The sequence below is a fragment of the Mus pahari genome, chromosome 9 (genome assembly GCF_900095145.1).
Source record: "Mus pahari chromosome 9, PAHARI_EIJ_v1.1, whole genome shotgun sequence".
NCBI classification, from domain to species: domain Eukaryota; kingdom Metazoa; phylum Chordata; class Mammalia; order Rodentia; family Muridae; genus Mus; species Mus pahari.
In genome coordinates, this window is record NC_034598.1 from 66,181,555 (window position 1) to 66,208,577 (window position 27,023).

At 38.8% G+C, this 27,023-nt stretch overlaps 1 protein-coding gene across 1 annotated transcript in view; it reads left to right on the top strand.

The window, feature by feature from the left end:
• Positions 1–27,023, top strand: part of Nav3 (neuron navigator 3) — a 319,139-nt gene that overhangs the window by 75,650 nt on the left and 216,466 nt on the right. The window contains exons 2-3 of the mRNA XM_029542029.1: positions 18,062–18,179; positions 18,810–18,862. Of these exons, the coding sequence (XP_029397889.1) occupies positions 18,062–18,179; positions 18,810–18,862 (171 nt within the window). The remainder of the gene's footprint in view (positions 1–18,061; positions 18,180–18,809; positions 18,863–27,023) is intronic.

Here is a 27,023-nt window from a genome sequence, read left to right on the forward strand (position 1 = left end):
AGCGAAGAGAATAGGGTAGCTGATACATTGTTTGACTTCAAAAAAATATTGTCAAGGTGACCTTAAAAGAGACAGAGGCCAGCAGTCACCATATGTAATGTTTATATGTACATATACATGTGTACATAGGTATGTATGTATGTGTATATATACATATGCATAGTTGTGTGTGTTGTGTGTATATGCATAAATTTGTATATATGTATATATAGTGTATATATCTTTGTGTATGTATATACATATATACATATGTACATGTATATGCATATACATATACACATACATATATATGTAAAATATACATATTTTACACATATGCATGTACATATATATATATATATACATAGATATGTATAGATATATATCTATCTATATGGCTAAACACACATACATAGATTATGTAAAACCTTCCAAATAATTTTGGGGTTCTGTTTGGTTGTTGTTTGTATAGAACTCATGGAGCAAGAAATAATTGAACATTTCAAGAAAGTCTGTGCCTTAATGTCTCTTTTACCCTGAAATGCTCACTGTTACTTGCAGTCAGGACAGGAATGGATGGGGCTGCTGAGTTCTGAGTTCTGATACGTTTGCTGTGGTTTATAACACAATAGGCAGGACATTCTCTCTCAACTTCTAACTTCGGTGGTTCAAGACGAAGCGAATGAAAAGTATGATTCTCTCGCATGCCAGTTGATAATAAACAAATTAAGAACTTAAGGAAGAAAAGAAGATCTAGAGAGAAAAGGAAAGGATATTATTTCTCTCTTGAGACAATCTAACAATTTTATCACTAATAATGTGAAGGATTTAAAACACAGGAATGAATGGTTTGCAAAGAGCATCCCCATTCATCCTGTCATGGGCTTGTGTTTTCTTGGACATACAAGAAGTAAGGTATGTTATTGTGTAGTCTATGAATACAGAATAATGTGCCTTCTGTATTGAGAGGTGCTTAACTCTTACAGTCTAATTGCTTTTAATTTGGGAAGCGTATTTGTCCATGCAAGTATTTATAAACAGGAGCCCACTGTAGAACCCAGTGGAAGCCTCATGATTGTTTTCTGGCCCCACCATCCAGAACCCGTGAGACAGCAGGTCCAGACAATGTACATCCGTAAAAGTTCATGCATGGAAGCTGGAAAGATGGCTCAGCTGATAAGAGCACTGGCTACTCTTCCAGAGGACCCAGGTTCAATTCCCAGCAGCCATAAGGTGGCATACTACTGTCTGTAACTCCAGTTCCAAAGGATCTGATACCCTCACACAGACACACATGCAGGAAAAACATCAATGCACATGAAAATAAATAAATAAATTCTTAAAAGTTCATACATGACTCAGGTGATGGTCTAGGGTCTAAAAGTGACAAACACTGGCCCGGGCTAAAGAGTTCTGTCAATCAATTTATCACCAATTATTAGAGTGAGGGATTACATACTCAAACCAGAGGCCAAAAATTCTCTATCAGCCACCTTTACCCTTTTGAAACTTTGTGTTTCATCCAGAAGAACTGCTTTTCCTTCTTTTGTTTATTTATTCTGTAATCTTTTTGTACAGTCCATACATTATTCCCCTCCCAGTCCACCCTCTGACTGTTCCACACCCTATACCTCCTCTCCTAGTCTCCAAGAGGATGTTCTCACCCCCCCCAACCCCCATCCCACCAGACCTTTCCACTCCCTGGAGCCTCCAGTCTCTTGAGGGTTAGGTGCATCTTCTCTGACCGAGTCCAGACCCTGCAGTCCTCTACTGTATGTGTGTTGGGGGCCTCATATCAGCTGGTGTATACTGCCTGGTTGGTACCTCAGTGTTGAAGACATCAGCAGCTGAGACTGCTGGTCTTCCTACAGGGTTGCCTTTCTCCTCAGCTTCTTCCAGCTTTTCCCTAATTCCACCACAGGGGTCACCAGTGTCTGTCCATTTGTTGGGTGCAAATATCTGCATCTGACTCTTTCAGCTGCTTGTTGGGCCTTTTGGAGGGCAGTCCTGATAGGCCCCTGTTTGTAAGCACACCACAACATCAGTAATAGTGTCAGGCCACAAGAACTTCTTACACATATTTTCTAACATGTCATGTATTCTGTAGAGCGTTTTTTATTTAACCAACTTCACCTTTAATTTAGCTCTGTTATTAAATCCATTTATGAGCCAAGAACCAAAACAAGATTTATTTTTTTTATTTATTTTTTAATTTTAATTTTTTTCTATCCTTTTTTCCCACCTTGCATTCCAACCTCACTTCCCCCTACCCTCTGCTCCCCTCCTCTCTATCTTCCCCCGACTTCTCTCCCCCAGATCCACTCTGGTTATGTTTCCCTTCAAACATGAAGACAGGTGTCCCGCGCCAACCGTCTCGCCAGCAAGAACGACGCGGCACACAAACAGGATCCTTCTGTAGCAAAGCTTTTATACTCTTGAGAGGGAGAGCACAAGCTTCCAAAAAACGGAGACCCTGAGCAACAAAACTGCCTCCCTTATATAGGAGCTCTACTCCGCCTCGGACGTGGTGCTCATGGATTGGCACAGGTCGAATCATNCGATGTGATGTCAGAGGCNAGCACTCNGGCCCTTAGGGTGTGGCCTGGCTTACGCATGCACAACATAGTATCACTCCCAGCAACGGCTGTAACGGCTATGTGAGGCCGGCTATGTGAGGCGGCGCTCCACAGACAGGCCTTTTAGGAATATCAACAGAAGATGAACAACAAGTTACAATAAATTTAGGTACAAACCCTTATATCAAGACTGGACAGGGCAACCGAGAAAGAAGAAAAGGGTCCAGTGTGCAGGCATAGGAGTCAGAGACAGTACCCACTCCCAGTGTTCAGGATCCCAAGAACACCAAGCTACATAACTGTGATATGTATGAAGAGGAGCTATCTTAGGCTGTAAAAGAAGTATGGCTGTTGCTTCAGTCTCTGCCAGCCCCTATGAGCCTTGCTTAGTTGATTCTATGGGTCTTGTTCTTGTAATGTCCTCCACACCACTGTCTCCTACAATCCTTCCTCCTCCTCCTCCTCTTCTTCTGGGTTTCCCTTCCCCCAACAGCCTCCCCTCCAGTATTTCCCTGTAAATCTCTGTGTCTAGCCCCATCCATTGCTGTATGGTGCCTCTCTGATGACAATTGGACTAGTCACCAGCCTGTGAGTGTAGCAGAATATCGTTAGGAATCACAGAAAAAAAAGATTTTAAAAACTCAAGTTTTTTTTCTTCGATTTGTTTCCCTACAAACAAAATGGAATCCAAAAGTGAAGCATTTATAGATTGCCCTTGCCTTGTTAAACTTTGCAAACCAGTAGTGTGGATTATTCTCTGTGTTCTCTGTCAGTGCCAGACGTGATAACAGTCAAAGAACCTTTTCCCTATATTTTGAGATGGCTGTCTCACATAGTGGGAACAGCTGCAGGAGATGAGAGTTCAGGGCAGATCCTTAGTGATATATCCTTTTGTGTGCACCTAGAGCACAAACCATGGGCCAGAAGACCCTTCCCCCTGTTTTTTCTGTACAGTGATTAACCAACAACAACTTGGGGAAAGGTATATCTTGCCTTAGGGCTCTTTTATCTATAAGGGAAGTGTGACTCTCTCAGGGAACTTCCTCCTAGGGTTGAATGAGTTACACTGTGTGAGGTACTGAGGGAAGTACCTCATTCATAACTCAGGGCAAGGAAAAAGGCTATGCAGATGCAGCCCTGCTGGGTTCCTGGTAGCAGCAGGAGTGCAAGGGGGAGAGAAGGAAGCATTAAACTGAGTTGCTACTAGCATCCGACTCCGTTACTAAAAATAATTAAATATATGGCCACTGTAGGAGTTAAGATCATCACTCTGAGTAGGCAATGCTTTGTTATGTATCTGAATTTTACATTTAGGCTAAGGAGTGGAGCACATACCTCCAGATGAGTGTAAGAAAATCCTAAAAAGAACTTGTGTGAAGTGAGCTAGGGAGAGGTCCTTGCTAAGATACTGTAGGCAAGCAGTGGGGGGCGGGAACCTGGGCAGCCACAGCTGCACAGACATCTACAAGGTTCCTCCTCTCTGTCCCTCCTCAAGGACAAACTATGGACATCAGCATTTATGCTGCAGCCACAAAGGCAAACACAGCACTTCCCCGTAAATGCTGGCCAATTTCATCCGGTTGTGGATGGTACCGTTTATGTCTAGCCTGTTATTTTCTCTGTAAGAAAACTACACACACACACACACACACACACACACACATCAGACTGGACTATAGTTAGTACATAAACCCCCACCCCCTTCTCTTTGTATCAGTTTACATATATGGCTATTTGTGTTCATCTAAAAATTTCTAGTGTCCAGGATGAAAACAGACTTCATGAGATTCCAAAGTGACAAATCATGGTGTGAATTTAAAAATGGTAGATGCTGTCGTGAGTGGAAATGTATACCTAGTCTGTGCTCCATAACATCTAAAACTCGAGCTAAATATGTGTTTGACGTCTTTCTGTCACGAAAACTTAGGGCGTGAGAGTCTCAGCTGCTGCTGATTTATTTGTTTAATCTCAATTTACGATGAAAGTCTCTACAGTAGGCTGCCAAGGTGTAACTTTTAAGGGAGGTGGTCACTCTAAAAAGTCTGAAGACCAGTATGGGGATAACAGAAATTGATATTTATAAGTATGAATGGCGTTATTTACTTTATTTAAAATTGGTACATTAAATTATACATGTAATGAAATAAACAATACTTGGGGCATATGACAGAGTTATATTAATAGGCAGCCAAATAATATATTTTTAAAACATTAAAGTAAGTCAGTGTATGTTTTGGATTCTTTTTGATTTCCTGTGACTCATGCTGGCCTTGAACTCTGGAAGAAGTAGCCCAGGCTTGCTCTGAATTTCTGGCCCCCTTTTCTTCCCTCTCATATTACCAGAATTATAGATGTTCACTTGCCGCCTTGGCTCTGCTGGAATCTCTGCAGGATTTGTTTGTCTGTTTGGTGTGGAGCATTACTAGGAATTGACCCTATATTCTCATGCATCCTAGGCAAACGTTCTACTATTGCGATATATCCCAGGCCATTCTACCTCATTAAATTCTAAGGGTGGGGACACTTGTTGCTTTGTCTTAGCCTGTTATGAACAGCTATAGGTGAACATCTCTGGACTCCATGTTGATAACTATGAACTTTAAAGCCGTCTCCATTCAGTGTATGATAATTGGTTAATGACAAACTTTCTAGCTTAGGTTTCAAATATGGAATTCTCCACTGACCAACTCTGTCCGACCTCCATGCCCTGCTGACTGTTGACTGAACACGCCTCTTCTGTATCTCTAACCTTGTTTAAGGGCCATACCCTCTCTTACTCAGAATTGTTCAATATGTTTATTTTCAAACGAGTAACTTAAATCACTATAAGATAATACGTGTGAAATAGCTTTTCAAGTCAAGTAGCTGGGGCTAGAGAAAAATGACTGATCTTCCAGAGGGTGTGGGCCCCATTCCCAGAACCCACACGGATACCTATGCATATCCTAACTCCAGTCCCAAAGCATCTTCTGGCCTCTACAGGTATTTCACACACATGGTACACACACAGATAGGGAGATAAAGCACCCGTTCAATGAAATAAAATAAAATCTCAAAAAAAAAAAAAAATCTCTTCGAGTTGAATTAAGTGCAAGCCACTCTCTGGCCTTCACTCCTTCTTTCCACAACAGAGGAAACCAATTTGCACATTTAACAGTTTTCTTTAACATTTATTTCAGTGTCTCCCACTGATATGCTATAATATTAATGCACCAATTATAGAGGTTATCTGTTGAATTTGTGAAAACACAAGATTTAGTTCTTTTCTCCCCATCTGCTTTGTTCTACCCCCAATATGCTTACATTATAATTTTCAGCTAAATCCATATATTTAAATTATTTCCATGTAAATGTACTTTACTGCCAAGCCACATACAATATACCATGATTACAGTCCTTTTTAAAAGGAAAGATTTTTATCCTTTTTTATCCTACAACTAATAATCATTGCATACTTTTTTATTTAGATTTCTAAAAACCCATATCCATGTTTTTCTATGGTTTCCAGCAGCTCTGTAAAGTCCATCCCAGTGAAATTTTCTCTTTCTGAACTGTCAGAATTTATATTACTTGCAGTACTACCCTGCTGTCAGCAATTCTAAATTCGTCTCTCCATGCTCCGTCTAAAGGTTTGCTCTCTAAGTTCTATCTTGCAGGTAGGAGAGATGTGGACTGGCCCTGTTCCTGAAAGTGTCCTTCGTCAGCCTCTTGCATTGGGCCCCTGCTTATTTAGTTTTCTTACTTTATCCATGCATTCCAAAGAAGATGTGTGTGAGAAGTTATTTTTTTCATAGCACATCATATGATAAGTCATTATTTTTCTATCCTTCTTGTCTGGAAGCTTACAGTGTATTTCACGTTTCAAACCTCCTTCCTCCAGATCCTGTATTAATTTATTATCATTATTACTATTATCATTATTATTATTATCATTAATCTTTACATTTCAAATGATATCCCCCTTCTAGGTTCTCCCTCCACAAACACTCCCATCCCATTACTGAACCCTTTTGCTTCTATGAGGCTCCTCCCCCACCCACTCACCCACTCCGGCCCCACCTATGCTGGGGCATGAAGCCTCTACAGGACCAAGGGCCTCCCCTCCCACTGATGCTAGATAACGCATTCTCTGCTACATATGTAGAGTTCCAGGTATACTCTTTGGTTGGTGGGTTAGTCCCTGGGAACTCTGGGGGACTCTTAGTTGATATTATTCTTCCACTGGGATTGCAATCCCCTTCAGCTTCTTCAGTCCTTCCTCTAACTCTTCAATTGAGGTTTCCTGAGCTCAAGTCCTATGGTTGGCTGTGAGTATCTGCATCTGTATTAGTCAGGTGCTGGCAGAGGCTCTCAGGGAACACCCATACCAGGCTCCTGTTAACAAACACTTCTTGGCATCAGCTAAAGTGTCTGGGTTTGGTGTCTGCAGATGGGATGGATCCCTAGGTGGGGCGGTCTCCGAATGGCCTTTCCTTCAGTCTCTGCTCCATGTTTTGTCCCTGTCTTTCCTTTAGACAGGAACAATTCTGAGTTAAAAATTTTGAGATGGGTGGGTGTCCCCATTCCTAAACTGGGTGCTGTGCCTATCCCCTGGATATAGTCTCTACAGTTTCTATCTCCCCTTTGTTGGGTATTTAGGCTAACATCATTCTTGTTGGATCCTCCTCTGTAACTTCTCATTCTGGGAGAGCTGTTGAGACAGTGATGTCATTACCTTCTGTTTTTCTTATTTGTAGCCATTTCCCCTGGTTATTGGTGTATGTATATCTGTGTGTCTATATATACATATACATACACTTAAATTAATGACCCTGTCCTGTACTATGATGCTACATAATGTTTTGCTTTGCTCAATTTCTGCATTTTAATCCATTTCCTCTATACTTTCAATTTAACCTTTTAGTCTTTTACCTTAATTAGTCCTAATACTTTACATTTCAAAACATCTTATCCCATTTTTTTTCAAATATGTTTATGGTGTATAAACATGATGTGTTTTCTTCTGAAGAATATACTGTCTCTTTCCTAGTGTAGAATATTAGTTATAATTTCCTTGTCTTTAGTCCTGATTTTAGCCATTTTACTTGGAATCTTTTTGTATCTGAGTAGGTTAACATTAGTATTTTACCTAAAAATCATAGCATTAAATGTTTGGTAACCTTATATTCTATTTTTTTAAATCTATTTTTATTTTGTCTTTTATTAAAAACACACTTTACATATGACATAATCTGATTAGTTTCCATTTCCTCTACTCCCCCACTCCCTCCTTACCTCACCGCTTTCCAAGTACACATCCTTTCTCTCTCTTATCAGAAGACAAGCAGGCATCTAAGGGAGAGTCATAGAAGAAGAGAAGATGAATCTTCATACAGCCACCTTCCTTTTATGCCCTTTTTCTCTACGTCTGGTACTTTCTTAATTTTTAACATTCACTCCTGACTTTTCCATGTACTCTTCCCCATGGTCTATCCAAATCAAACCTCCATGATCTATGAATTTGCTGCATCGCCACAGTTCTCTGCCCCTTTGTAGGTGGTCGTTATCTTTGTATCCCTCAGAATGGTCTTTCTCCTTCTTCCTGTCAAAGCTTTCCCTTGTGTGTGGCACTCCTCAATTCTATGTCATTGTCTGTAGGCCTAATCAATATATTTTTGTTGTCATTTCTTGCTCTTTTTCTTTAAAATAATTCATTCTTAAATATGTGAGAAATTTGTCTCACAATGTAACACTTTTAAGTTAATTGAGATACATTATGTGATTTTTCTTTTTAAGTAGGAAAATAATTTGCTCTGATTTTTAGCATTATAACTGGTTGTCTGTCATAATATAAGGGACACTTCAATACCTGTCACCCTGGAATTCAAACATTATTTCTGGAATATTACAGGAGCTGGGTTAAGGAGGGCTAAGACATTGAAACAGGACCAGGATGGTACTGATGAAGACACAGGGTGAAGAGGAATGAAGCAAACAGATTTTGGAAGATTGGCTCAGAGACAGGATTTAATAAATGCAGAAACAATTGAAAGAAATTCATCAGACTACATCTTGGCTTACACATTTACTTGCCTTCATAGGCCATCTCTAATTAATTTTTAGAAGTTATTGGTTAACATACATTCATTGTAAGAGAAAAACTTCATCATGGAGCACCATGCGAGCTATGCTGAACTGATTAGCAGTAAGCTTATTATGCATATCTTGTGAAGATGTCTATTTTACCAAAAGCCTTCAAACTGATTACTTTTAGAGACTTTATTTCATTCACATTTTGGAGGCTTAGCTATGGAACAAGCTCTGGTGAACCTTCCTATGGCTGTATCACCTATGGTAGATAGATAGCAATATCTTTCTGATACATGTGAGAAGAGGGAAACTACGAGACTAGGTAAGGGTCAGGTTTGTCTTTTATGGCAACCACGTCGTTAGTACTAACTCAGAAAGCCCAGGGGAACCATGCTAATCCCTTTCTGTGGCATGCCTCCAGGGCCCTGAATATGTCAGTCCACTAGGCTCCATCTTTTAAATAACCCCATGTCTACATAGCCACAAATAGGATCAGGGATCAACAAGAGCCATTCAGGGAGAAGTTACATCAAAACCATAGCCTTCTGCAAATATCACGGAACTGAAATCCATCATCCCTTGGACCCATTAGTCTTTAGCCAACTTAAAATGAATGCAAAAGTACCTGGTCTCATACTATAAAAACCAAAGTGATTTTCCAACTTTCTTTGTCAGTTCTTAAGATTCATTTCTCCCCATAAAATGAAACTCGACAAAATTATAAATAAAAATTAAATTGAATATATAGTCGGATCATAATGGTAAAAGAGTGCAAAGATGATAAAAGCCAGAAAGAGTGATATCTGGAGCAAAAGGCCTTTATGGTCAAGGCCTACACAAGGTGAAACTATCCCAAATCCCCTCATAGATGGGGAAGGGGTCATGAATAACCACCCCTGGTGGGGAACTACTGACAATAAGTGGATGCTGGTGAAAGGAGAGCCAGGTTGATTCGTGGATGCTGATGTTGAGGTGCCACTCATGCTCCAGCAGATGGTCTTATAGCTATTCATTATGTAACACAATATCAACTCAGTGGGTTTTACATCACACATGAAGTGGGTAGGGAAAAGTGATGGGAGATAGAAGACTGGGAAGGGAAGGGCTGGTGGGTAGGTTTGATCAGAACTCATAATATGCATGCTTTATTAAGTAAGCAAATAGAATATATAATTTCTCTCATGACTGAGGTTTTGCACCATATGCAACAACATATTTCTCTTCATTAAAAGGGATTTAGTCACTTCTGATTTAAAAATCCAATTCTCAGGGGAAAGGTTCTCTCAACTCCAGATTCTTCCCTTTTGCTGTATAGCTTTTCCCTCTGAGGCTACCTGTTTGGTCAATGTACAAAATTGTTGCTTATCGTGACAGTAGGACTGTTGAGTTGAACACTTTGCCTTCCCTTCTCAGAGCCAAGAGCTTCTGTGACGATCAGTTCTAGGGGTCAACTGTTCAATTCTTCTCTGATGTTTCCCTCTGTGATGGTTTGTATTTGTTTGACCAAGGAAGTGGCACTATTAGTAGGTGTGGCCTTGTGGCCTAGCTGTGTCACTGTGGGCATAGGCTTTAATACCCTAGTTCTAGCTGCCTGGAAGCCAGTATTCTGCTAGCAGCCTTCAGATGAAGATGTAGAACTCTCAGCTCCTCTAGCATGACCATGCCTGTCTGGAAGCTGCCATGCTCCTACCCTGATGATAATGGACTGAATCTCTGAACCTGTAAGCCAGCCCCAATTAAACATTGTCCTGATATGAGTTGCCTTGGTCAGGTGTCTGTTCACAGCAGTAAAACCCTAAGGAACCTCCTAATGTTTAATTCCAAGCAAGGCTTACCTCATCTGTCAGGCTCCCTTACAATGCTGTTTATGATCTCAGTGAGTTTATTCATTTGTTGTTTTTCTCAGATTTGGAAGCTTAGTTATTTTGTAACCAAAATTCCAGGTTTTCCCAAAGGAAATAGTTAGAATAGCTATTTTAAGGACAAGGGTAAAACCTTCTTTGCAAAGAATATTGTATATCACTGTAGAAATATAAAAGGGCATTATAGAAAATAGTAAGAAGGCCCCTCACAACAGCAAAAGTAAAATTATTCAGGATTCAGCAAGTCCACCAGTGGAAATGTTGCTCATGCCAGACTTCCTATCAGAGTGCCAAAGTTATGTCTGCATGGCATGCTTACAGCCTCCCCATTCACAATGGTCAAGTCATGAATTTAACTGAAAAGTTTATGAACAAATATGTGTTGTGTATACACACACACACACACACATATACACACACACATATACACATAAGCATTATATTTACAGTTAATATCAGCGCACAGTAATATGGAAAATTGTGTGGAAAGTATATTTTAAATGTCATTACTAAAAAATTATACACGTTCAAGCTGGTAGACATTGAAACTAGCAATGCTAATTTCCCATTGCATTCATAGATCTTAACACCCTTTAGTACCCAATATCTATTCTAATTATTTATTTTTTATTTTATTTTTATTCTTTAAACTTTTTTTTTTTTTTTACATTCCAGACTTTATCCCCCTCCCTGTCCACCCTTTGACTGTTCCACATCCAATACTTCCTCCTCCCCCCATTTCCAAGAGGATGTCCCATCCCCACCACCACTCTACCAGACCTCCCAACTCCCTGGGGTCCCAAGTCTCTTGAGGGTAAGGTGCATCTTCTCTGACTGAGTCTAGACCTGGCAGTCTTCTGCTGTATATGTGTTGGGGGCCTCATATCAACTGGTTTATTCTGCCTGGTTGGTGGCTCAGTGTCTGAGAGATCCCAGGGTTTCAGGTTAGTAGAGACTGCTGGTCTTCCTATGGGGTCGCCTTCCCCCCCTGCTTCTTCCAGATTTTCCCTAATTTAACCATAGGGGTCACCAACTTCTCTCCATTGGTGGGGTATAAATATCTGCATCTGACTTTTTCAGCTGGTTACTGGGCCTTTGGAGGGCAGTCCTGATAGGCCCCTGTTTGTTAGCACACCATAGCAAGAGTAATAGTGTCAGACCTTGGGACCTCCCCTTGAGCTGGATCCCATGTTGGGTCTGTCAATGGACTTTCTTTTCCTCAGTCTATTCTCCATTTTTGTCCCTGCAGTTTTTTCAGACAGGAGCAATTATCAGTCAGAGTTTTTGACTGTGGGATGGCCTGTATTCCTGCTGGAAGTGGACTCTACAAGTTCTCTCTCCCCATTGTAGAGCATTTCATCTAAGGCACCTCCCTTTGAATCCTGAAAGTGTTTCACCTCCCAGGTCTCTGGTACATTCTAAAGGGTCCTCCCACCTCCTATCTCCCAAGGTTGCCTGTTTCCATTCTTTCTGCTGGCCCTCAGGACTTCAGTCCTGTTTACCCCACCCAATACCTGATCATGTTCCCCTCTTCCTCTTCCTGTCCCCTGTCCTACCCCAGTCCCTCTCTCACTCCTCCCTTCTATGATTGCTTTCTTCTCCCTCCCAAGTGGAACTGAGGAATCCTTACTTGGGCCCTTCAGCTTGTTGACCTTTTTTTGTTTGGTGAACTATATCTTAGTATATTCTGTACTTTTTTTTTTTGGCTAATATAAACTTATTAGTGAATGCATACCAAGCATTTCCTTTTGGGTCTGGGTTACCTCACTCAGGATGATATTTTCTAGCTCTATCCTTTTGCCTGCAAAATGCATGAGGTGTTCATTCTTAATAGCTGAGTAGTATTCCATTGTGTAAATGAGACACATTTTCTGTATCCGTTCTTCTCTTGGGGGATATCTGGGTTGTTTCCAGCTTCTGGCTATCACAAACAAGGCTGCTATGGACATAGTGGTACACATGCCCCTGTGGCATGGTGGGGCATCTTTTGGGTCTATTCCCAAGAGGGGTATAGCTAGGTTGTCAGGTATATCTATTTCCAATTTTCTGAGGAACCTCCAGATTGATTTCCAAAGTAGATGTACCACTTTGTAATCCCACCAGCAATGGAGGAGTGTTCCTATTTCTCCACATCCTCACCAACATGTGTTGTCACCTGAGGTTTTGATCTTAGTCATTCTGATTGGTATAAGGTAGAATCTCAGAGTTGTTTTGATTTGCATTTCCCTGATCACTGAGGACTTTGAACATTTCTTTAAGTGCTTCTCATCCATTTGAGAGTCCTCTGTTGTGAATTCTGATTAGTTCTCTACCTCAGTTTTTGATTGGGTTGTTTGGTTTCTTGGTGGTTAGCTTCTTGAGTTCTTTATATGTTTTAGATATTAGCTCTCTATCAGAAAGGGACTTAGTGAAGATTTTTTTCCCAATCTGTGGATTTCCTTAATTATTTCATTTCATTGCAATTAGATGGATAACTTAGGTTTAAGGAGTTGACAGTAATAATGGTTCCTTTAAAATTATTACAATTCTTATTATAATTAATATATATATATATATATATATATATATATCCATATTAAAACAGTGAACTACTTCTAATATAGTTAACATATGATAAGTATATTAAGTAAAAGTACATGCCTGAGTTCATTCAATCTTCACAGTGATTTTATTCAGGGATAATAGTAATGCCTTCTTTAAGAATGAGAATCCCTGGTACTGAGAAAACAAATATTCAGTCAGTGGACATCACATGGATTGGAAGTGGCAGAACCTAAACTTAGTGCTGTAGAATGTCACCCAGATAATACATGTTGTATAATAGACCCTAAAATTCATTTTGATACATTATACTTTTGACTTTATCATTTTAATTACTATCAATGAATTTATATCTATACATATATATATATAAACATATGCATAAACACACACTAATATATATATATATATATATATATATATATATATAATTAGAACTTCATATATATTCTTTTTGGTTTGGGATAAATTTAGTCTTATTATATTTTCTTTATTTTCTAAAGTATAATTCATAGATAATTATATAAAATTTATTAATCAAAATACTTGAAGAATATTGGCTTTGGAAGTAGGAATCTCTATATTTGATGCCTGAAGCTTGACAATTGAAATATTCAGTGAGTTCATAGAGAAGTTGCCAAATATTGAATTTATATCCATTTTATATTATTCACAATTATACCAACTTCTTCCCTCAGAACCTACAATTAATTCATAGACTAATCCTGGAAAACATAGCACACTTTGTAACTCAATCATAGCTGGAGCTATGAAGTTAAATACAATGACTGCCTTGTGTGTTGATGAACCAGAGGAAGGTTTGCAGGCCAAGCCCAGCATCGGGACATAATTTATCATCCCTTTGCATCAGTTCAAATAACAGAACTTAACGAAAGTTGACAGCGTTGTTTGCATTCTCTTTCATCAGAGCATAACAGAGTGCGCTGGTGAGCTTGTGATTTCTTACCACATCTATTCATGTCCACGGTCTCCCTGAAGACACGCCCCATTTTCCCACTGTTTTCTTCCACTCATGTAGTTTTGATTTAAGAATTTTAAGGAAAAAAAAATATGGGTATGCTGGTATATGCATGAGAATCCCAGAGCTTGAGAAACAGAGGCAGGAGGATGGCTGTATTTTCAAAGCCATCCTGGGCAACAAAGTAAATTTGATCTTAGCCTGAGATATATAACGAGATCTTATATTACGAGGCAAATAAATAAATAGTCTAGGTAAATGAGCTTGCAACAGGTAATTATATTTTGCATCTTCATTGTTTTATGTTTTGCCAGCTGTATTATATAGCCTTCCTTGGGGATGTAGGATTTCACCCTCTCTTGTGATTTTTCTTGTAATCTATCATTTCTTTTACCTTTTAGGAAATATTCATGTTCATGAAAAATAATGACTTGCCAAAAGTTTTTGCATGTGATTTTTGGGCAGAAACGTGGCTTCATTTTATTGTGTTAGCTACTGATTTTGCTGACTACAATAAAAGTCAGGCCTCTGGTCTAAACAAACTTTCACACAAAGGCCTCAAGTTTGCAATCCCCTTGAGAAAAGACTGGGCAAGCCAGAAGGGTCCACCCGTTTGTTCGCTCTGAGGCCTTCGAACCAGTGCTAGAAGTCAGCAGTGTAGCTTCCGTGTGTCTCCTGAATGGTGTGCATCCACATTCACACTCTTTTGATATGCACCTGGAGAAAACAATCAAAATGTAGCATCGCTACATATCTACTTCATTCAGTTTGCTATCTACTATGAGGATTTCCCCTGTAATCTGCTATCCTCCTAAAATGAAAACCCAGGCATTGTGGACGGTGACACAGGTGACCTCTCCTAGAGTCACCGAGGAGAACGTGACCACTCTGATTCAGTAGTGTCTCTTAGTAGAGGAAGCAGAGAAACCAGAAATCCCAGCTAATTAGAAGATAAGAATCTGGCAGATGGAGGGAGCCAGAAGGAAGTGGTGTAGTTTCTCAGCCTCTGCCCCAGTTACTCCAATTGCTTCATCTCTGTGAAGCAATTTTCCTTAACAAGTATTTCTTCATATGCTAGCAGAGCAAAATACAACAGTGCTGTGCGTGGTCTCAGGGACATCTTCTTCAGGAGTGACTTTAGATCTTGTTCTTTACAGAGGGACCGGTTTGTTAGTCTTGGCACAGTTCCCAATGCAGGGATTACTGTTCACCATTGTTTACAGGTTATGAAGTTTAGGTGACATTCCTAAGTTTTCAGTGGTCATAAACTCTTCTGGGCCTCAGACTAGATTTGTCTAACTCCAGAAACCCAGTCTCCTCCTCTCTGTGGGTCCTTTAAAGTCAGATGATGGCCCTGTGGCCTCTGCCTGTGGAGGGACTGGTAGGATTCAAGTCTAACTCAAACTCCACTAGCAAGGCGAACTTGGAATTCAGTCATGCAAATAAAGTACTGATAAAAGAAGGGAACTTAATGCTCTACATTTATGCCTTTACAAAAAGGAAAAGGAAAATTTCCAGTCCTATAAAGAAAATAAAACCTTAAGATTCACTGGATAAGTGAGTATTAGGGAATCACCAAATAAGATCATTTAGAAATTGTTTATGTTGTGATTTAGAGGGAGCCATGAGTCATTTTCTTATATGCAAACGTCAGCAAAATAAAGATTATAGATACGAAAATTTAAGTGGCACTTTACCAACATAGTCTTTCTTATGTGCCAATATACGTTCAGGTTTTCACATGGTGAGAAAAATAGTATCACTAGATATGCCTTAGAGATTCCTTGATATCTTCTGAAAATCTATCTTCTATGTTTTAATATTTGGAACTTTTCTATCCAGTAAATACTCTGAAAAATTGATCAGTCTGTCTTAGGTGTTTAGCCATATAAAGTATCATCATAATAATATTCAAAGGTATCTGTGTGCATGTATATGTGTGTGTGTGCGCGCGCGTGCGCACGTGCGTGCATGTACATATGCATCATTTTAAATACAGTCAAATCATAATAAGAAATACTAATTATCCTTTATGGGAGGAGCTATACTTTTGTACAAAACATTATCAAGCATGTACGTTATACATATAACCATGAACATGTGTGTATATGTGTCTGTGTGTGTGAAATGATTTTTAGAATTGCTGTTATATGAAAAAGCTGAAATTATAGAATGCAGTTTCAAATTTGAACCTAGTTTAATATATGTCTATGTACATGTATGTCTGTATATGTCTCTCTCTGTCTGCATGTATATATGTATGTATGTTTGTGTAACTGTTTGTGTTTCTGTCTTTATGTGTGAGTATGTATATGGCTGTTTCTGTCTCTCCTTCTCTCTCTCTCTCTCTGTCTGTGTGTTTGTGTGTGTGTGTAAAATTGTGCTATAATATGGTAAATTATAGTTTAGGTATATTCATTTGGAACATTTTGTTTGTATCAAGTTGCTCAAAAGCATGAAGGGCTATAACTCCTGAATAGACTTACCACCTTTGTTGTATACTTCTGATTTGCTAATTACAACATGTTTTTGTTTTCTCAGAAACAGCAAGGTCTTATGTTCTAGCTCTGTGATTCTAACTACTCCATAGGTTGAGGCAGGAGAATAACAATGTCAATGCCTGCATAAGCTACAGTGTTAAAGCCAACTGTATCAAGTTAGGAAGATCTTATCTCAAAACAGAGAAGGGGGTTAAAGGCATGGCACAGGGGTTAGGTGTTTGTTTGTCTTGCCTATGAAAGGTACTAGGTTTAAGCTCTATCACTGAAAAAAATATAATCTATTTAGTTTTAAAAATTTTTATTTCGTGTGTGTGTGTGTGTGTGTGTGTGTGTGTGTGCCATATACTTATCTGTTTCCTGAAGTGGCCAGAAGAGGGCATCAGATCCCTCAGAACTGCAGTTATAGGCAGTTGTGAGCTACCATGTTGGTGCTGAGAAGGTAATCTAGGTCTATGCTAGAGTAGCAGTAAATACTCTTGGCTCTGGGGTGGCCTCTCCAGCACCCACACATTTTAAATAGTATATTTGCAATGTCTTGGCATTTAGTGCTCATGACTCTGAGATAAAATTCAGAGCTCTTCAGCTTAAGTTGGACTAATTTTAGGCACCCTACATTGGTCACAGTTTCTCCTTAGATTCAACATCTCTAGGCTGCTTCTCTAGTCTCATTTCAATTTTTTTTTAATGTCCTATTTTCACCTACCTTGTAACAAAGTTACAAATGAACCACCCATGATATGTAAAGATCTTTAAGCCAATTTCTGTCTTTTATGGCTACTAGACTAAAGGATTTTTAAAAATAGTAACGTTTCTTTTTGTGTGTGTGTGGTATTCTTGAAATTTCAGCTTTTCTCTATATTGTGTCTAGTTGCTAGAGTCACCCTCTTTTGTAAGTCAAACCACCAACCCTGTGGCTGGCAATACACTTCCCGATTCTGTATTTCAGTTGCTGCATTATAACTCCATGTGCTGCCTCTGTGTCCTAATGCACATGCATTTCAAGAGGCTTAAATGAGAGATGACAGTACGAACAATATATCTTAGACAGGAAGGCATTTGCAATTATTTCAGAAAAGCACGCCAAAACATTGTCACACTAGAGTATCTCCGATGGCAAATTCAATAAAGCCTCTTTGGAGAAACACATTTTGTTAGAAAGTTCCTCTATAAGTCGGACCAGGTGACTTCCTTTTATACAGACAGGATTATTTTCAAAATAATGGAGGAAGGGGAGAAAAAAAGAGAAACTCAAACTCTTTCCCGGTAGCAATCTCCCTCCTCTGGAGCCATCTGGGAAGGGAGTTTTGCTTGGTCACAAGTGACTAGTCCATGAGTTTGAAAGGAGTGATTCATCCTCCTTTGAAACGGGAGATAAGTGGGGGAAAGAGCCGTTTAAAAATGACTTTACAACTGTTTCCTTTGGAGCTATGACTTCTTTAGCTGGAATGCGATCCAGAACAGTTTCCCTTTGAGCCTCGCATTTGCCTTGAGGAGTTTTCTCGTCTCTCCTTCCCCCACGCCCTTCTCACTTCTCTTCTCCCTGTCTCCCAACAGATTTACACTGACTGGGCCAACCACTACCTGGCAAAATCCGGCCACAAGCGGCTGATCAAGGACTTGCAGCAGGACATTGCGGACGGGGTCCTTCTGGCAGACATCATCCAGATCATCGGTGAGACCTGCTCTCTTAAACTTGGAGAGGCTCTGCTCCCAGCTCTTTGGCTACATTGTAGTTTAGGTAGAATGGACACAGAATTGTTGCATGTGTCCAGGAGTGCTGTGAGTGTAGCTAGCTCCATTGTAATTAAATGTGTTTATGAGAGACAAGGGAAAAGGGCATTCTGGCCGTACTTTGAAATAGTTGGAACAGTGTCTTTACACATTTAGAATTGTCAGAAATGAAAGTTTCATTAAACCATGTGCCTCCCATGTGTGTGCATTTTGTTAACCAGAGTAACTCATACACTGAGACTCCTTGAAACTGGATCTTGATCCAGCAGGGACAATTGTGAAAGGTCTCATGTCAGCAGTCATTTGGCACAGGCTGGAAAATCAGCAGCGACTTCCTTTTTTTTCCCTAGTTGCTGGATTTATGCACATAGAATTGTTGGCTGAGAACAAGTGTGCTCTCCTCTCCTGTCCATGTGCTTAGGAGACTGAATAGGGGGTATTAGGGGGTATTTCTGCTTGGTGTTTTATTTCTTTCATTTTTTTTTTTAAGATCTCCCTTCTCTGTGTTTCACTTCATTGCTTAAGCATGTTGTCCTTTTTTCTCTCTTTTTATTTTATTTCTTGTTCTTAGCAAATGAGAAAGTCGAAGATATCAATGGATGTCCGAGAAGTCAGTCTCAGATGGTAAGAGTCCGATTTATTCTCAGTCTCAGGGCTGGGCACCATTTTCAAAGTTAACTGCCTTTGCATGATTGCTTTCAAGTTTGTCTGCATGCTGTCCTGCTTGTAGGAGCAACCATCCGCTCCCAGGATTTCTGTGTGTTCAATGTCAGGGCAACAGCAGCCGCTCTGAGGAATACTTACTACTGTAGGTGTGTTTTCTGACCTTTGACCTGTTTTTCTTTTCTTTTCTTCTGTTTGTTCTGATGTTCCTATAGTGTGTAATTCTGTACACTGGGCTTTCTGTCAATGAACTCAATTTCAAGTTTAAAGCTTGAAATTAGAGTTTGCTGGGGCAACTATTTTTGCACTAGCACTTACCGTGTGCATTTTTTCAAATATAAGCATAGCATTTTTGGTGTTCGTCAGGAAGGTCAGCGTAAGCATATGAGGTTGTGCCTCTGTTGGAAACAGCTCTGAAGGCTTGCTTGCTGTAGTCTATGTGTTGAACGATCTATGACACTGAAGTAAGAGTCAGAGTATCTTCCAAAAAGCCCTCAGTCTGGAGGCCCTTTACCTCAGCAGCATCTGCCCTTTCCCATCTAGCAAAGCTTCACATCTATAAATAAAATCAGAGTGATGAACATCTGAGAAAACAAACAAGCAAACAAACAAACCAAAACAAAACAAAACAGCTAGTCACAAAGCCACAGCTGAGTTTTCTGGGATGAACGTAAGATGGACTTCCTGTAGTGTCCTGTAGTAGATATACCAAGCGTTACCAACCTGAATAATTGCCCAAGTCTCCAAGGAAGACTGCTTCAGAGAATTCTCATGTTCACATAACATAGGCTCTGTGAATGTGTTAAGGAATCCTCGTCATAGATTTGGTCATATGAAAAACTCATGAACTTCTTCAACCTGCTGACCTGCTTTAGTTAATGTAAGAAAACTGAAATCCAATGTAATAAAAGGAATTTATTCTTCAAGAGTGATTAACTAGCCTGCTTAACACAAGAGCACTCCAAAGAAACACAACATCAAAAACAAAACAAAAAAACAAACAACAACAAATAAAACCCTATTAAAATGCCATGATATACAGCTGTTGTGAAAAAAGTCGCCATAAATGTATGGTCTCTATGAAAGACTTCAGCTTTGAGGGTATTTCCTGACCGAATTACTCTCAATGTAAATGGTTCTCTGTGGAAATTAATTACATCTGCTTTGTAAAGTTTTACTGCTGGTATGCTAAATAGGAAAGCTGGAGATGCTGCTATGCTTAGCAGTTCTGTGATGTTGGAAAAACATGTAAACTCTCTGAGCTTTCTCAGTTGTAAAAATAAACCCTAATTGAATGGTGATCTCTCCTCTCTCTCTCTCTCTCTCTCTCTCTCTCTCTCTCTCTCTCCTCCCTCTCCTTCCCCTCCCCCCCTTCCCTCCCCCTACCTTTTCCCTTCCCTCTTCCCTCCCCCTCCCCTCCCCTCCCCCCTCCCCTACTCCTACCCCTCTCTCAAACACACACACAAATATACATATATATTTTATTACATAATTCATTATATACAATATAATGAATTATATATTAAAATTGGTATGTACATATAACACTAATTTAATATGATTATATATATACAGTTAAATAAATATACTATAAATAAAATTTATCATGAACTTTGTAAGTAACATATGGACAGATTAACACCTGATAAAATACTAGGAGAGCTTTTTCTTGAGATTTTGTTAGTCCCTGAGATGCACATATCATAGTTGTGGTTCCTAGGACTTGATTTTTGTTTCCATCATTCTAACCATAAGGGAGTAGTATACAATATCAAGTGTTTTAAGTTATAGCCTGCTACCCTGATGTTACACTGCTTCCCGAGGATCTGATATGCAAACAAGCTCACACATGATGACAGGGAACAAAACATCTCCAAAGCTCAAAATTATGGAGGGGCAATCCTCTGATACAGATATGAAGTGTCTGGGACCTAGAATTCCTACAAATCTGCAGAAGTATCTTAATAGCTCTCTCTGTTACTTTTTCTGGTTTCTTATTTGTTAGTAGCCCTGCTGTGCAACCTCTGGTGTGCATGCTATCTTAATACCTCTGCTCTGACAACAGAAAGTGATGGTGTTATGAAAGCTGTGGTTTTCTCCCTCTAGAAAGCATTAATTGGGGTCCTATTACATTTTAAATACGAACAACTTGGACCAAGGCTTTCTGATTGGTTGAACTTCAGTTCTGATGTTGGCACGAGCCCCCTCTATTAATTGAGAAGAAAAGATGTGTGACAAATGTAATTTCTGACTGGTCTATTTTTGTCATCATTCTTTAGAATTTTTATTGGTACTGTGTGATTAATGAGTACAGAGCCCAGATGAGAGCATCGACCAGACAGGAAAAGACAGACTTAGGCATATGGACCAGACATGATACTGCGGATTGTTATTGTACAACTCAAAGCTGTGCATCAATCATAGAATGCCATCCTTACACACAAAAGAACTTTCTTTGTTCTATCTTACCTGTCTCAGCTTTTGTGACCTTTGGTTGCTGTTTTTGTTTAGTGTCATCGTCATCATCATCATCATCAACAACAACAACAACAACAAAAACACATTAAAAAAATATCTCCTAGTACTAGATGGTCTGCGCTTACATTTTAGATTCTAGGGCCAGTGTAGAATCATTTTAAGCACTTAATACTAGAATTTCTGGAGACAGAAAGCTGCAGTATATTGATCCATTTTTAACAGCCAGGTAATTCTACATTTAGTCATTGTTTACTTGGAGCTGTAAAGTAGCTAGTAGCGGGGCATTTGTTTGGAAGTCCATATGAAGATCAGAGCTGCAATATAAGTGCCTAAGAGGCACAGAGTTGCATAGGAAAGAACAAAAGGTCCCCGGAAGCAGGTGTCTTGATGTGTTCCAGGAAAATCTCTGTAGATTGAGCCTAGCTAGGGATGTTTGAAGGGGAAGGCAGAACCTAATGACATAAGAGCCTTGGAAAGAGTTTAGGTGATATTTTGAATCAGTGGAGGAACTAGACGACAGGTGATGTTTGGCTATGTCAAGATATGATACGTTTATTTTAAAATCACTGGAGATGCTCCCTGATATACATAGAATGCATGTTAGACTTCAGCTTGATATGGAAGACGGTTGGTTAGTTTTTGATTTTTGGCCAAATGTACAAGCTTGGAATTTCCATTGAAGAAACTAGGCTGGAAGGTGGAATGAGAACTGATGCATTTATATTCCCCATCTATAGAGGTCGATGTGTATTGGGCCATAGGCAGGGAGTAACTTAGGTTGTTACCTTGAGCATCTGAGGAAGCCAGTGATTAGGCCATGCTCATACACCGGTGATGGATGGCAAGGAGGAAATCTTGGCAGAGGTCTGTGTAAATTCAACAGGGAGAAGGTTTATGATAGAGAATATTAATATTTATGAAGTAGAAGTCAGGAAAGGAAGAGTGGTGAGTGAGTGTGAGCGCTCTGAGAACAGCAGATCACAGGTGTGTCTTGTTAAAACTCAGGATAGATTTCATAGTTTAAGTTATGGTGTTTCCTTTAGCACAAGTGCTGAATAAACTGAGTTGATTATTTCAGTGTAGCACATGCTGTGAAATCCTACCTAGTCTGGTTAATGTGCTAGGTTGAGGAAGTCAGCTTCGATAATCTGATAGGTGTTACAAGCAGTGTGGTATCTCCTGAGCTACAATGCATCTGCTTGAGTACCTTATCGAAAAGAACAGAGAAGCTGCTGGAGAAACAGCTGGGCTGGGGGTGGGTGGTTTTCTCTGTGGTGTAAGAAAGAAGAGGAGATAGTAGATTAGGGACAGGAGAGATGGCTATGGCTATGAGCGATTGCTGCTCTTGTATAGGGCCCCACTGACAGCTTGAAACACTCTGTAATCCAGTTCCTGGGATTTGACACCCTTTCTGACCTCCACAGGCTTCTGGCACACAGGGTGTATGGATATACATGCAGACAAAGCACTCATACACATAAAATAAAAATAAATATATCTTTAAGAATGTAGCAGTAGAGAGAACAGATCCATGGTAACAATGACATGAGTGGCAATGTGGACTCCTGAAGAAAGTGGTACAGAAAGATATTATGAAGTCCGTGTAGAAGATTGGCCATTAGTATTAAGAAAACAAACAAAAAACCCACATTTTCCTCTGTTATGTCATAAAGGATATCAGTATATGAAAATGTGGTGTTCAAGAAGCTTAAACCAATATTGAAGGAATCCAAGTCAATATAGTAATGATCAGAATTTTAGGTCATAATCTTTTCTGCTGTTTTCCTTTTGCTTATAATAAAAACATATATATATACATATATATATATATATATATATATATATATGTATATATATATGTGTGTGTGTGTGTGTGTGTGTGTGTGTGTGTGTTGAATTATAACATGCCTTATACAATAAAAGCTAAATCATGTACTTACGGATATACGAAGGAATATAACAATGTTATTTCATGTAACATGGTTTCGAGGGCACATATTTAAAAAAATAACTCTATCCCCTTTGAAATATATAGCTATACCACTCAGAGTTTCAAAGACATGTTTTATCAGTAAATTTCAGGTTATGATCACTTTGAAACATAGACATCGTTCTGTGAGAGCTGACCAAACACTGTATTTAAGATGAAATTAATAATATGGGTGACAGCTGTCAAGTGATTTCTAGGTAGGTAATAACTCAGATCCAAAATATATGCTCTGTGCGTGGCATAACATTGGTAAGCTGACATGAGGAAATAAATTAATAAACTATAAATACCAGGAATGTCCTGAATGCTCAGTAGATTAAAAATAGCAAAAGAAAAAAAAATGCCCAACATGTACTTGAAAGACAGAGCCACAAGTGTGTTCTTCCCAAACAAGAATGTTAGACATGAACAAAAATTGTTTTGAAAACAAGTTCTTTTATTTCATCTTAAGATAGACTGTTACATTTCAGGATCCTCAGAAATGCTCAGATGTCTTAGGAATTTGATGGGTGAAATTCTTGCTGGGCAAGAATTAGTTTCTATGACAGAGCTGAGGGTTAAAAATGGGTGGCTCAGAGCTTGTCTCTTCTTGATGTTGCATCCCTGCACATGACCCTACTTCTAGCTCAACATTTGTTTAGCCGCAACTCTTAGCTGTGTTTTCTATCATGTCCTATATGTCGTGTAAAAATTCCTGACAAAGGGTATTTTAGGATGTCTGTTCCTCGTATAATACTACTCAGTGTCCCATTCTCTGTGATTCCATGACCCACAAGGATATAGCTTCAGAAGAAAATTTCTCGTGGATATTGAAGACATTTTAACCCATTGTTAGAGTTAGGCTTGTCTTGGAAGTGACCCATTCTTGATTAAGACAGTATCCTATGCCTTCTGATTTGGTGCTTTTTTAATGTTTTAATTCTTTTTTTGTCCTTTTTTGAAGATGTATTCATTTTATATAAGCTGTTATTTAACATTATGTATCCACAGGCAGATATTTCACTTTGTTGCTCCATGAATCATATTAAATTTTTTTTTATTGATTATTTTATTTATTTACATTTCAAATATTATCCCCCTTCCCAGTTTCCCCTTCCACAAACCCCCTATCCCTTCCTCTATGAGGGTAATCCCCCACTGGCTCCCCCACTCCCACCTCACCACCCTAGCATTCCCTACCCTGGGTCATCAAGCCTCCACAGGATGAAGGGTCTCCCCTTCCAGTGATGTCAGATAAGGCAATCCTCTGCTGCATATGCAGTTGGAGCCAGGCTGATGGCTGATGTTATCCAGAGGGCATTTAAGGTTAGGACAAGAAGAGAGACTTGACAAAATAGAGAAGGGATAAAGTGCCAAGCTATCCTTAAATTTTAGTAAAATTTTATGAGTCACACTATAGGACTCTAGCCTATAACTCACTGGAAAGCCCAGTTCCTAATTTGTTCCATCCACACGATCCCCCACCATTTTGAATGTTGCTAACTTTGGAACAGCAAGATGAGGAGGTTAATGAAATAAAATGTCTACTACCCATATTTCTCCGATATAGTATGAAATACTAAGGAAAACTTATACTTTACAGTCCCCTCGCTGATTTCATTCTTTGCATATAATCATTAGATTTGGAAGGAATATAAACTGCTCTTTTAGATAATTTATGTTTCAGTTTTAAGGCTTTCCGTCCTGGTGGTTTTTAAAATTAAATGTCTATAGAATCATTTTGCTTATTAGTGAACTTGTGAGATGTGTTATATGTGATGAAAATGGTCAAGTTAATTCTCCTTGTGGCTGTGCCTCAGAAGAAGGAATTGTCTCTGGACTGCCCCCTGGCAATGAGGAATGTGGACAGTTGATATCACAGACTGTTGGCATACTGATTTATTTTATCTATGTTTTATCTTAGAGAATTATTTCATTTTCTATCATCTTTATAGCTCTTTTAATTTGCTTTGATTATTGAATAAGAAAGATGTTTACTAAACTGTATTAAATGTAGTAAGAGGAAAAAAATTCTGAAATAGGAGAGGTTTCCCTACCTGGCTTCAGGATAGCCATTTAAAAAGATGACCCTTGAGCATCGTTTTAAATGTAGTAAAGTCCAAGCTAGCTGCTTCACAAAGTTATAATTAAAGGATTCCAGTATGAATTCAATCTAAGCTTATGTGAACAGTCATGAAGAAAAATTTTTAACTATTCTTGTTACAGTTTGAAAAATCATATTGTCTACTATTTTTGTCGGCTGCTTTGTATACTAAAGAAATATTAAAAAATAATTGCACAGAATCCAAACTTTAATGGTAGTTCTGAGAATTTGGCAGTGTCATCATGACTTATTGATTGGGTTTCAAACACATACATGCACAGGCACATGCACAAGCATGTATACCTGCAGCTAGATGTTTTTCCAGCTCTTATTATCTTGTAATCAGAACAGCTCTGCACAGTGGTTTGGATTCACAGCTTGATGCAAGCCTGACATCCTTTAGATGCGTTTATAAATAAGTTTGACAGAATGCAGTCTGGAATTTAGACCACTGGATTTTGCCTGTTCTTCTCCCCTCTCCTTGCAGTTTCAAATACATAATTTTTAGTAGAAGTTGTAGCCATGTAGAAAATTTCAAAGTTATCAAGGATTTTCCCTAGGTTCTATGTTCACATATTCTCAGTAAAAATTGGTATTTGATGTGGAAGCTGTACAAGCTCACATTCAGTTTTATACTTTAATTATTGAATATTCTTTACTTATTTATCCACCCTCAAAAAAAAAAAAACCAGCAGCAACAACCACAATAACAAATCTATAACAGAATCAGAGCTAGAAAAACAATTAGCTTTATAACCTCTCTCATAACCTGTGTCTACTTTATATAGAATGCTTATTTGAAATATATATGAATAAGGTATATGACTAGTGAATACATTTTACCTAAAATATATATCTCATGTATATTTTAGATAGCAGACATTCTTTGGAAATATTTCTTCTGACTGTATTGTTTTAAATCATTATTTTGCCATTCCTTCAGACAAAAGGTTGAAGCCTAGCTTCTCATTTCTTTCATAGAACATACATTTCATGTTGCATCAAGAAAGGCATTGTCGCACCCAAGATGGTCTAGTTTTTTTTTTTTTTTTTCTACTGTATTCTCACATTTTTACTTTTGGTAAAAAATTATTATCTTTAAATTTATTGTTCACTTTAAATTAATTTTATGGAAAGAATTCAAAGCCCGCGTCTAGGGATGATGTTCTATGAGTGATATACAGTTATTTTAGCATTTTTTAAATACCATTTTTCCTTCGTCATGCCCTTGCTTCTTTGTTGAATTTCAGTTGTCTCTACCTATGTACCTGCTTCAGTAGGCTTTCTGCTCTGTCCACTAATGATTCGTTTGTTCTTTTCCAGTGTCAGGCTGCCTTAATCCTGCATCTCTGTAGTAAGTGCTGACATCTGGTACTACTAGTGTTCTGATCCATTTTATTTTATTATTTTTGTTCCATGGAGTTCTATCGGCTATTCTGTGTCTTTTACTTCTACACACAGCTCTGTCATCATTTCTTCATTGTTTCCAAAATCACACTTTGAAGTTTGATTTGAGATTGCTCTCTCTCTCTCTCTCTCTCTCTCTCTCTCTCTCTCTCTCTCTCTCTCTC